The sequence below is a fragment of the Trematomus bernacchii genome, unplaced genomic scaffold, assembly GCF_902827165.1.
Source record: "Trematomus bernacchii unplaced genomic scaffold, fTreBer1.1, whole genome shotgun sequence".
Lineage (NCBI taxonomy): Eukaryota > Metazoa > Chordata > Actinopteri > Perciformes > Nototheniidae > Trematomus > Trematomus bernacchii.
Genome location: NW_022987685.1, coordinates 2669553 through 2682307, shown reverse-complemented (window position 1 = coordinate 2682307; position 12755 = coordinate 2669553). Strand labels below are relative to the sequence as shown.

The 12755-nt window shown below is 38.8% G+C and overlaps 1 protein-coding gene across 1 annotated transcript in view; it reads right to left on the bottom strand.

Moving 5' to 3' along the window:
• Positions 1-12755, bottom strand: part of LOC117487794 (collagen alpha-1(XXV) chain) — a 137694-nt gene that overhangs the window by 20548 nt on the left and 104391 nt on the right. Inside the window, 6 exon segments of the mRNA XM_034136460.1 lie at positions 888-932; positions 2641-2676; positions 3218-3250; positions 8334-8378; positions 10645-10671; positions 11240-11284. Coding sequence (XP_033992351.1) covers positions 888-932; positions 2641-2676; positions 3218-3250; positions 8334-8378; positions 10645-10671; positions 11240-11284 — 231 coding nt within the window.

Genomic DNA, 12755 nt, shown 5'->3' with positions numbered 1-12755 from the left:
AAGGCCAGCACATTACAAGAGAAAGAAAAAACAGCAACAAGCATTATATCATCATGCTGCGTGAAAATTCCCTGCATTCAGGTGATATATAAAGCTAATAACCCTGTGTTTTTTAAGCATAAGATGGCAGCGAAATAATACAATGTCTCACCCTGTGCTGTGATTTATTTATTATACATTAAATAAGCAAGTAAAACAAGTAGAAATCTAAATTATTTAATAAAAATGAAACTTGTCTTCTTAACGAGCAGAACCGTTTTGACACATTTTGTAGTGAGTCTCTTGTAGCTACGTCCAGGAAGTCAAATCAAGTTGTCCAATCATTCATTTTAAGACCTCTAGCATCGAGTCTTTGGTCTCAGTTAGTTTGAGCCACAAAATGTACATAACTAATATTATTATTAACATAAGAATGTCACCCTTAGTTAGCCGACATGATGCCAGAAGAATCAATAGGTCATCGCCAAGATGAGAACTCTCATTATATACACGTTTGAGAAAGTCTATTTTATTCAACTGTGGAAAAATCATAGGTCAAGTCTCCACCATTAGAAGATTGCGCCTATATTTTCAACAGCTTTCAGTGTTCCTTATTGGTTTGGATGGATTTGAAAAGGGTCATCTTGCGTTCTAATGCTACTAGATTCCTATTATATCAGTGGCATAAAATGGTCAATAATATCCTGTATTGCGATTATTTCTGGGAAAATATATCGTCCAAGTTATCATAGGAGGCCTACTTGCAGTCTTGGTGCACATCCCACACAGCAGGAAAAGCAAGATTAAGAGACTTGATGAGAGACATGACGATGGGCTGGCTGGGTTTAGGATGGACAGGACAACAGTGGGGGGGGGATGATCGGGGATAGAAACAGCGAAGCATTTACCTTTATCCCTGGGAGTCCAGGCAGCCCTGGAAGTCCTGGCTCTCCCTACACAGGAAGAGTGTGACATGTTACAGCCAAGCCAAGCTAAGCTGAGTCGAGCCTCATTTGGGGTTCTATTAGCTCTAGACTTAATTTTGTGTTTGTGTTTTCCTCTGGCTATCAAGCTGCTGAATCTCTGCGACTGTCACTAGCGGTAAGCACTAGCAGAAGGTACTGCACATGCACTTGCAAACCAACTCATGCAGCCGTGGCTTGACAGCGTGATTAGTGCTGGTTATAACACGCAACCTTTCACAAAGTGCATTGGATTGTTCTTTGAATTGTATTGGTTTGGGCAGGTGTGAAAAGTTCTGGTTTCTGGAAGCAAATGCTGTCAGATATTTTGGATTAGAGAAGCTGCTGCGCGGCTTCAAGGTCATTAGAGTTTGGCGCTGCTGGACTTTTCCCTCCGCTACCAAGGTCGGGTCATCGTCAAGCTGAGAACTCTCATTATATGCACGTCTTTTTTATTCAACTGTGGAAAAATCAGAGGTCAAGTCTCTGCCGAGGAGTACTGCAAGACTTCCAAAACAAAACGTCTGGATAATTTAATGCTCCATTAGGACCATTTTATTTATGGCATACGCAAAGAAATGATTAGCGCCGCAGAAGAATGATGAACTCAGGGGATCAGAGAGAGAGAGGGCTGCACATTTCCATTGTGGCGAAACGAAGGCATTGTCAAACTAATGAATAAAAGACTGCTACCTCCACGACACTTGAATGCCACCCAATGGTAGTATTTAACGGGGAGCGACAACTCAATCTCACGATGGCCATTTTGAGGAGAAATACAACGTGTAAGTGTGTCAGCACAAGCAGAAGGGCTGTAAAATGAGAGATAAGATAAAGCAGTCATAAAATAGTTAGTGTTGTCTTTGCAGTATGGCATGGAAAAAAAACAAGACATTTGCTAAAAGCCCCTTCTGTCTGTCTGGAAAAAGAGAGGGGGGATTAATGGGGCGCAGCACTTGGGATTAAAAACTGTAATTAGATGGGCCAAGGGACGAGTAATGGCTTTTATTTTTGCAGGAAAATAGCTGCTCTTATGCTGCATGCTTGCTTTATTAGTTATCAGCAACTGCTTCCTTAACAATGTTCTTCCCTGTGTCAGACACATGAATACAAATGGCTAAGAGAGAAGATTCATCCTAAGAAATATGGCTTGAAAAAAACATATTCAGACTGATGTAAAGCAAAGTAATGGGAGCACCTGCATGTTTGAGACTCAAGACAAGTACAGCGAACAATTAAATGGTGCAAAAAGATCCAAAAGATGTATCCAAGTGGGGTATGAAGTGGGGCTTAATGCTGCATGGCTCAAAACTAGTTTCAAGCCAAAGTGAAAGTAAAATCAGAATCAGAATCCCTTTATTACTCAGAACTCTGTGATGAACCAAAAAACTACCAACATCATTACATTTCTGATTTCATTTATCCAAACTATTTTATCTCGCCCAACAGACTCCAGTTTCAACTTAAAAGTTAACGCTTCTTTAGATGTATCAATTCACAGTGGTAAGAAATATCTTCATCCAGTCACTGAATGTTGAGAAGGACCTGTTGCTGAATATCAAGTATTTTACTCCAATAGTGACGTATCAGCAGAGAAAGCTATATCAATGTTAGACATATGGCTACCATACTGCTACGTTCACTTATATTTATGTACTATTTTACTGCGTATGAAAGAGAAATGTGTAGCAGTTATTACCTTTGTTCCACCTCGTCCAGACTCTCCAGGTTCTCCCTGTAAAAGATGCAAAGAGTTTTCTTTACTACTGATTTGTTTTAGGGACTGGGTTGAAGCAGCTTTTTGTGAATGCACTACTAAGACTATGTGTTTCTGAGTTTTTTGAGCAACTTTTAATTGATAAATAAGCTAACATAAGCTTCATGTAACAGGGTTATTCCCATGCTCTCTATAGGTTGTAAGAGCTTATCAACTGCTAACTTCAGAGTTCAAATTGCAAACTAATAAAGGAAGACATACTACATAAAAATGCAGTTTGGGGTTAAAAACCCACTCATGTGGAAATAATGTATAAAGTCGATAAAAGGTTTCCATAATTTGTCATATTAAGAGGATATTGAGCTTGAGAACATATGCTACTGCTCAGTTAGCTGGTTAACAGTTTGTAAAGCTACTTTACGTAAATATATATATATTTTTAAACTAACGTCTACAAAAGAAAAAGTTTGAGTATTTTTTTTATTGAGCAGCAATTCAATGTATAAACAGATGGTGATCCTCATAAAGATGAAGAAACTGAAGTTAGCTTAGCTCTCACCTTGATGCCAGCTGCAGAGGAGCCTGCATCTCCCTAAGAACAAGATACAAAAATACAAATGGCACAATAGAGGTTATTATGTACGAAATGAACATTATTCAGCAGCGCAAATATGAGTGAAGCCAATTTTTAGTGAACAATGCAGAACATCATTTTGCATTCATGGAGCCATCAGCATGAACGTGTGTGGAATCTCTTTAGAAAGAGCTAACCTAAACTGTGCTCCGACTGAATTTACGTTCTCACTAAAGTTTGAGACGGCATTTTTAGTGCTGGGAATCACTCCATTGTTTTCACACTGTCAGACTGCAGCTGCATACTGGTGATGAGAGGACGTGTAACACTAGAAGAAATACAACAGTATGTGAGGTGAAAGATATAGTGGGCGACCATTTTTCTTTTCATTGCATCTGAGCAGGTAGGGAGCTTCTTATATCCCATTTTTCCAGCAAAGTCCTTCCAAACATCCAGGCTCTCTGCTATGCACTGCTGCAGTGTACAGTAAAAACATACATAAAACAAGGGGCCAATAAGCGTAATTATGGGCGGTTGGTGGGAAAGGGGAGTGGGGGGGGGGGGGAGGCTGGGTCTGCAGCTCTGGTGTGGTTTCACTGCACATACGCCTTGCGCTCAGAAGTTGCTGCAGGAATGCCTCTCGGCCTCAGCTTTTTATGGGAGTCATTACCATGCATAGCACACAAGGCATGTTTAATTGCGGCATTTTCTTTTTGCAGACAATAAACTGCGTTACTGTTTACAGCTGGGCTTTTGTTGCATGCCTCTATCCATACCTTAAAAACATATCATTTCTGTTTTATATGGGCATTTTCCTATATATTTTATTGAAGTTACAAAGGATCTAATGAACTTTTACAGTTTGCTTGTAAACAGCCTCCTCACGTTACATTATCCAGGATAAATTAAAGGCTTTCAACTGCTTTTTTTGAGTAAATTCTACATCGATGTCATGATGCGGTTGAACAGAAAATGATAATAAAACAGGAAACTTTACACAGAGGCCCATTATTCTGACTTTGTTTGCATCTAATTGTTTCAACAAAACACACATCAAAGTCAGAGACAGTTTACACCTGTTGCTTTTTTGGCTGGGATGGATATGTAAGAATGCCTCACATCTGCGCTTAATCATTACATCTCATACAAACTACAAAAGATCTCACCTCATAATGAAGCTGGGGACTATATGTAAGCACAATTTACTTTTTTTCCCATTATTAATCTCAGCAGGGTGAAACCATAAGGAGGTAATAATGTGGAAAATAAATATTTACAGAGCAATTTACACACTTTTAATCAAAAAGCCCCCATGTGAAAATCAGAGGATGCTACAGTTAACACTTTACTTCCCTGCTGCGTAACCCCAGTGAATCACGTGCAAGTTTTAATCTCTTCTAAATGAAATACCATGAGATGGAAAAAGTGATGGAGTTGGGAGGTGAGCTGAGGTGTGGCACAGAGTGCTGAAATGTCAAAGTTTGGCCAATTATTACAGCTAGGCTCCAGCCTGAGATCTAACCAGTGAGTGAATGTCACCACAGCTTCATTATAAGCGCCCAGAGCTGTCGCTGCATATATCTGCCACCTGAAGATAATACCAGCATGAAGATCTCATATTTATACATGCCATTTTCCAGCTGTTTGCCTCATGAGAGCAAATAAAATGTGAGTGAATTAATCTGCGAGCAATGAAGTCGTGACAAATGTAATTATTAAATGTCACCGCAGCCCTATGAAACAAGACTCCTACTTCACTTTATAATCATTGCTAAAGATGACCATATTCAGCGACCTCAGCCTAATATTCAGCCTCGTATATCTGAAATTATGCAAGGCAGTACAGATTATGATTGGCTCCCGGGGCAGAAAGGCTCTTGCCAGTCGCTGAATTGCAGCCAGTTCACAAGAGCTTGGACCGGATCTCAGGAATCAGAAATGATACCGCCCGCTGGGCCACACCAGCAGAGCCAAGAGCCCGGCCTGACAGTTCCCAGGAGTTTGTTTTTCTACAAACCTTTAAAGAAATGTCGCTCTTTAACAAGAAGAGTCACAGTTAATTTCACACCTAGTTAAATACTTAGGCAGAATGCATCCGAGGTAAATGGTTTAGAACTAAAGCTTTTAACTGCCTGATGATTTGATTTAAATGAGGCCAGAGACGGACAAGCAACAGGCCGTGAAACATTTCTCCTCACAGATGATGATTGCTAATGGAAGCAACACAGCAGGTACATAATAATGTATACTTGAAAAGAGTGGTGGAAACTCACAGAGCATTTACTCACATCTCTAAAAGATGCTATACTATACTCTCAACGACACTTAGTCTAGATTTTGCATCCAAATAAACAATATCCCAAAATGAAGCATTATTATATGTTAAAAAACCTTGTTGTTGAGCCCCTCATAAATCTGGACTTGTTTTCCATAAAACAAATCTTTATTTATGAAGATGCACCATGTGAGCACATTATACTGTAAGTGAACATATTGCTAACTATTTTCAAAAAAGGTCCCCTCCATACAAATATTGTATCATTGCAAGACTTTGGTATCTCTATAGCTCAATAATGAACATGTGATATCTTAGTTCAACCCACACAAAACTGTTGCTATTTTTTGGGAGGTTTATGTTCCTGACTTTTTGTTGGCGTGAACCGGGCAACCAGTGGAGATTCCAGGAAGTTACTGGTTTTGGCCAATAAATCGTTTGGCATGTAAGCACCATGGATGTATAATAAGAACGTAAGCACCCATAAAACGGTGAGATATTGGCTAACTAAATGAGCTTTAGAGGTGTTGGCAGGGTGGATTTTGTTAATCTTTGGGACAGAATTAGCCAAGAGGTTTTTTTCTGTTTCCTATTTTTATGCTAAGCTAAGCTAACTTTCTGCTCGCTCTAGCTAGTAGCATCCATCTTCTCATCTATCGCTCGCCATGAAGGCAAATAAATTACCTTCTCAAAATGCTAGACGCTTAAACAGTTTGCAATGATTTAAGGGCATACCTATGAGGATAAAAGTAGTTACATAATACAATCATATAATGCTTAGTCATTTTGAGTTTGAGGCTTTAGTACTTTCTTCTAATAATGTGTATTTTTTTAATATTTCTTTTAAATACAGGACTTTAAGTTGTAAGAGAGTAGAGACTTACACTGTGGAACTAGTTAAGTTAAGGATCTGAGTAAAACGTGTTATTTAATACAATAATATATTGCATAATGAGTATTTTTAAGTGCAATTTTTTCCTTACCAAAGTACATTCTTCTTGTTCTTCTACTTCTACCTTCTCGACTCCAAATAAACTCTCCACTAAAGCACAAAACTTCCTGGTTTGATGATCCAGAGCGTAAAAGATTGTGTCTTTTAGGATGTGAGGGAGAGAGATTTAAGCTGGTGTCTGAGAGTGAGCGTGCATGTCCTGTCGTTTAGTGTCTTTCACACTCCGCAGATCTTCCGCCGTCAAAACAATCTCCCTTTGTCTTGTGGAAAGCCTGTCTGGCTGCCTTGCACTCCCATTTATCTCCCCCCTCCCTGAGGTCTCTCTGCACACCATACCAGAGCTTTCACCGCCTCACCTCTCAACCCGTGTTACCACAATTTCCCCGCAGTGCGTGCTGTGCATTGTTAACTTTGGCATCTTCACTATAGAAGACGAAAGATGCTCTCCTCTCCTCCGTCTTCTCTACTCTGGTTTCCTCTTCCCCTAGCATAGCAATAATATCAGGGAAGATCATGTCAAAAACGCTGATGACAGGAGGCTCCATCTTTGTTGTATCCGACATATGTTAAACTCATCTAATCAGTTACATCTTGATTGAAAAACAATGATTCCTAACATATGTTATATACTATTTTACAACCTGAAGTCATCACTCTAAGACAATTTATCTATTACAATCCTGAGCATTTCCAGGTCTTTACACTACTTTCTGTCTCTTTTTATTGCACAATACAAGAGTATGCTCTTGAAGAATGAATGGCAGGTTACTGGCTACAGAAGTCTGAATTCCCATGGTACTCTATTCCACTTTTTCTTTTGCTCTCCTGCAGCGAGATTCCGTTTTTTCCCCGCTTTTACTGCGTTGAGGTAGACCAGATCAAAGCGTTGCTCAAGCTGCAAAGTTTTATCTCCCTCCTTTTTGTTCACTCATTTTCCACACATGATATCCTGCATCTGTTTCCCTCAAATGGTGTCTTTTTTGGCAGCAGTCTTAAAAGCCAAGCACCCATAAAGTGAGAAGTTATCAAAAGTTGTTCTCAGCTGAACAGCAATAAATTGGCACTGACGTTTTGAGTACACTGCTTCTGCCGCGATGCTGGTCTTTCAGTTGTGTTTTGTTTTTATAGCTAACTCAGTGTTTCCAACAAAAAGCCTGATAAAGGAAGCTCAGTGTTTTGTGTCTGCTGTCGGTTCTAAGCAATTGTGTTATCGTTTTTTGGCAAATTTGGGAATAATCTTTTCCCAGAAGTACGAGCAATCATGGGCTGTATCCATATTTTCAAGACTTGTCTATTCCAATCCATAATTGTTTGCTTTCTGAATTGCTTTAAAATGAGTTTGAAGGGTAAAGAGGCCACTATTGTGTTTTGAGGTTGCCAAATACAAATATGGCTGTGACCTATTTTAACAAAAATAATAACAGCAAAGGCAGCTTCCAAGACCCTGATAGGATTCATATTCTGCTTCTGGACACCATGTCTTACAATAAACAAAATCTTTCCTCAAAACAAAAGCTTTTTGGACAGAAACATGAATCTATTACTTGAGCTCTGCCTTTTGTTGGAAAATGGATCCAAGCTTGACAAGCTGTCTTGATGATAAATGCTCCCAAATTAATGCAGGAGGCACCGGACCAGAAAATGTAGCGTCAGCAAAGCATAGCAATTAAGTTCACATTAAGCGCAAAGGAGGCATTAAGTGCTGGGATGATGGCTGTGTTGCCACGGCTACAGCCCCGTGGCACCTGACTTTGCTTCTTCCTCTCCACACATCTCCTCTTAGATGGCTAACTTTAATTTTCAATAATGTTTCCAGCCAGGCTTTAGGTAGGTTCCAACAAATAAACAGAAAGAATAAAAGGTAAATGACATACCTTCTCCCCTATATCACCTTTCGTTCCATCTTCGCCCAAATCGCCCTGCAAGGAAATCACATTCAGTTTACAGACCACAAGAATGTGTCACATGAAAAATATATTTTACATGATTGTTTCAACAAGCACAGCACACAGTAGGACTTTGACAATTCTCCCCTTTGCTGTGATTGACTGCTGTGTAAAACATTGAATGGAGACAAAGCCAAGAATATCTTTGCAAAGACAAAGTCCCATTGCCGTACAAGTTCAATTCACTCTGGTCACTAACTGAGCCACCACACATAGTTCAATGAAGATTACTCCATACTGAAATATCTTAACATTTATATAATGACTTTTCTTCTTATTATGTGATAAAAAAAAAAAAAGATTTCCTCTAGGACGAAGGACAGGGCAACATTTTTTTAACCAATTTTGAGATTTATGGCCAAATAACTGCATATACATTTCATTCAGGCATTCAGCCTCAGCTGTATTTTGGTTGTAGAATGCATCAACTCCACCAAGAAGTGTATCTTATTGATTTGTCTGATGTTTTTTGAGCAAGGTAACGGAAAAACTTCAGGCTGGATTTTTAGGAAACTGTGTGTAAGGTGTAGCATTGGTGTAGGAAGAATCCATTATATAATATTAATGTGCTTACATGCTAAGATGGTGAACATGTAAGTATTTTTCGTACACGCTGATGTTTTGCCTCACAGTGTTGTTACAATTGCTTGAAAACCAGTTGATTCTATATTAAGAACATTACAGCCTTACATGTTTCTAATTAAAAAGGTGAACAAATCCAGGGATATAGGAAAAAGGGTTGTGTCCTGGTGGAAGATGTTATCCTCATGATGTCAGAGTTCAAATAAAATGAGCCTACTGTAATAAGCTTCTCAAACAATCAGTTTTGATCTGTTAAAGGCTGGCACTGCTCTCTTGAATGTTGCCTTCTGGCTCTTTTCTTTAGGATCCGAAGCCAACAACAACAGTTCATGTTAACATGTTTGGCATCCCACAACATAAAAGCTCATTGTACTTTGGGGTGATTTTCTGTGCTGTCTTTGGCAGCGCCTCAGACTTATCTTTCACTTTTCATACATTCACAGAGTTGTATGTTTAATAATAGCCTAATCAATTGTGATTCATACAATCTTGAGCCAAATATTTAAAATCAAAGGTTGTTTCCTTGTGGAGAATATTATAAAAGGAACTAAATGGGCATACTGTAACAACCGCTATAACGCACATCATTGAGTTAATCAATTTAGAAGCATTGTCATTTTTCTATCTATCAATCTATAGGTTTAAATGACTAATAAAATAGAGTAAAAACATACTTTCTCCTATTCGCCTGCTGGCTTTTTACTTAAAAAACAAAGCAAGAATAACAGTCTGTGTTAACAAATATTTCTCCTTTTGAAATACAAAACATATTTTGTATTTTATAGCTACAACATTAGGGAAGGAACTCTACATGACTAAACAGATAGAAAATAAAATATAGTTTATTCTGTCTAATTTTAGCTTTTTTCAAACTATGAAATAATGGATATTTTTCCTTTTTCATTCCTAAAAGGACTGCCACCAACTCATGCAACCTGAAAGAAGTTTAAGGCATGATGACATGGCTTTGTTTTAACCTGATGAACCTTATCTCACACCAAAGCAATACCCTTTTAGGGTTAGTCAAACATAAATGATTTATGTATCTGCTCCCATATTTAATGGGTACTTCCTTGACCCATGCTAAATTATTCCACCAGGTTAAACCAAAATTGGGTCAGTAGCTTTTCAATAATCCTGCTGACGGACAGACAAACAGAGCAGAAAACATTACCTCCTTAGCAGTGATTATAAGAAATAGTGTTATATAGATACATGAAGAGGGCTTGCCTTTCTGATTTTAGGAAAAACAGACCAACAACTAATAACGAATGTCTGAAGGTCAGTTTTGTGTTGGATTAAAAAGCACTGAGTCATGTCTCCCCATCCCGTTAGTGTTCACACCTCGTGCCGCCGCCCAACAACAGCGAATCAGGGCACCATTGGGATTAGGCAATGGAGAACATAAGGCAGCTTTTCCTCACTGAGGCTATTGTGTGGGTTCTTTGGTCTCCCGGAGTTGGAGAAATTGGGTTCAATGTTGTGACTCACAGATTCAATGACGGCCAAATCACAGAAGGGTGTCACCTCTGAAAAAACAAGCTGGAGTTGTGTGGATTAAAGGCAGAGCTGCCGCCTTGATGGCTGTTCTAGCCCATGCTGGGATATCAAGACTGATGCTAACAATAATGTTTTCTGATCTGAATTAGCTCTTTACCTTTTCACCTCGATCTCCCATTTCACCCTGTTGGGAAAGAAAGCAGAGTATTAGACACAGAACAGCTCACAGGGAGTTGGCTTCAGTTCGGGAATTATTGCAGCCACTACAGGTCAGATAATATCTGGGGTTGAATTCATGTTAGATTATGGAAATGATCTTGTGTTATGGCTGCTTTTCCCCAGAGAGACCCTCAAGTAGCAGCCTTTTGAAGTACTTTTGAAACATGCAGAGTCATGACGTCAAATTGACAGGCCAGAATGCTACCTACAATGTAGATTAATTAGAATAATATATGTAGCCACCAATAGAAGATTCAATTACACAGATGTTGAGGTAAATGTTCTTATAGTAGAGAATACGGAGCATGCAGACATGGAATACAACAGATGAATAAAGAGGTATGTTTCTAGAGAAGAAGGAAAAACAATATGTAAAAAAATCAAAGTAAAATCTTGCAAGAAAAGGGTCAAAAGGTTGAAAAGTGATATAATCTTTTGAGGGAAAGGAAGAAAAATTAAGAAACTTAAAATAGAAAATATATCATCTCCATGAATTTACAAAATTAAGAGGGCACAGAGTTTGTGCACCAGACCTTAGCTCCGGGGACTCCGTCCACTCCTGGGATGCCAACATCCCCCTATGGACAGCATAACATACACACAATGGCTGTTTCAGCAGTGTGAACTCTCTTTTAAGGTCAGCAGATACTCAAAGTGTCATATTATAGTCGTTATAGAGAGATAACCTCTAACCTGAGCAGAGTTCACTGCACAGGTGTTGTACATTTGCAGGGTAGTTGATAACAGAGCAGTAGATAAGATAGATGCTATCTCTATTGCAAGGAAAGGCCTTTCCACATGTTACTGTACAACCACTACTGAATAATTTCCATGTATAAGTCCAAGGAGAAGAGGATAAACAGGCTGATTAAAAGCTTAATTATCTCTGGTTTGGTTCTCATTATGAGCAAGAGAAGAAAGCCAGGTCCTTGTGATGAATGATGTCTGTTCTCACAGCGACTCTGGGTCTGGATCATGGTTCTCTGTGGGTCTCACAGAGGAACCAGCCTTAGTCTGTGTGATGCCAAGAACAGTAAACCTGTTGACCTTTGGAAACCTACAAACCATCATTAGTCTTTTAGAAGAAGCAGGTATGCCTCAACCAACAGAGACCTTTAAGAGGATGCTGATACATTTATAATATTTTATAAAATAATATTTGTTCTCAAATAATGACTTTATTACATTCTTTTTTATTATAAATATTATTATTATTAGTTTGCATGCTTATGAGTCATTTGAGTAAAAGCGTGAGTAATCCACCATTACAGAACACATTGAAATCCTAAGGATCTCCCTCCAACTCAATTTAATGTAGCTAGGACGTGACATTTATATACATTAAATTAAATTCATATACATGGCAATGGGCTTCTCGATACTGGAAAAAACAACTGGGTTAATGGAAGCACTTTTTTCCATTTTCTTTTCCAGTGTCATGTTTCCAAATGCTTTGTTTTGATGACGCATAGTGGGAATACAATTGTGCTACATTATGATCTCAGTACGATGAGTGTCTGTTTAGCTCCACAATGGTGGGGAAGCTCTACAGGAATAATCATCTATCAGCCCACATATGGGAGTCGTTGCCAAAATGATGATGGAGTCTGATTAAAAACTCCTAAACTGGGGCTGATAAGCTTTGCATTAGCAATCTTCCTATTTGGTGGATATCTATGTCAGATCAATACGAGGTCTGCCTCACTGCTTTAGACTTCAACTTTCTGCATGAGTGACAGTAACATACCGTAACAGATTCTCTTTTTATATATGTATTGAACAGAGTTTTATTTCATGCTGGCATCCCCCCCCTTAGCAGAAGTATGGAATTAGGCTTCTCCAGAGTCACTATAGCTCCCATTCTGTTTCCTATTACTGACATGCGTGCCTCTGCGCTCATATCTTTTTTAAAAGCATACTTGAGAAAGATGGCGCCTCTCGAATCAACTCCCAATTTATTCTTGTCACTCATACCGTTTGTTTTGGAATAACTATCCTTTTATACCCATTGTGAAACACCTGCACTGTGTCTTCTTTAATCGGTTTGAG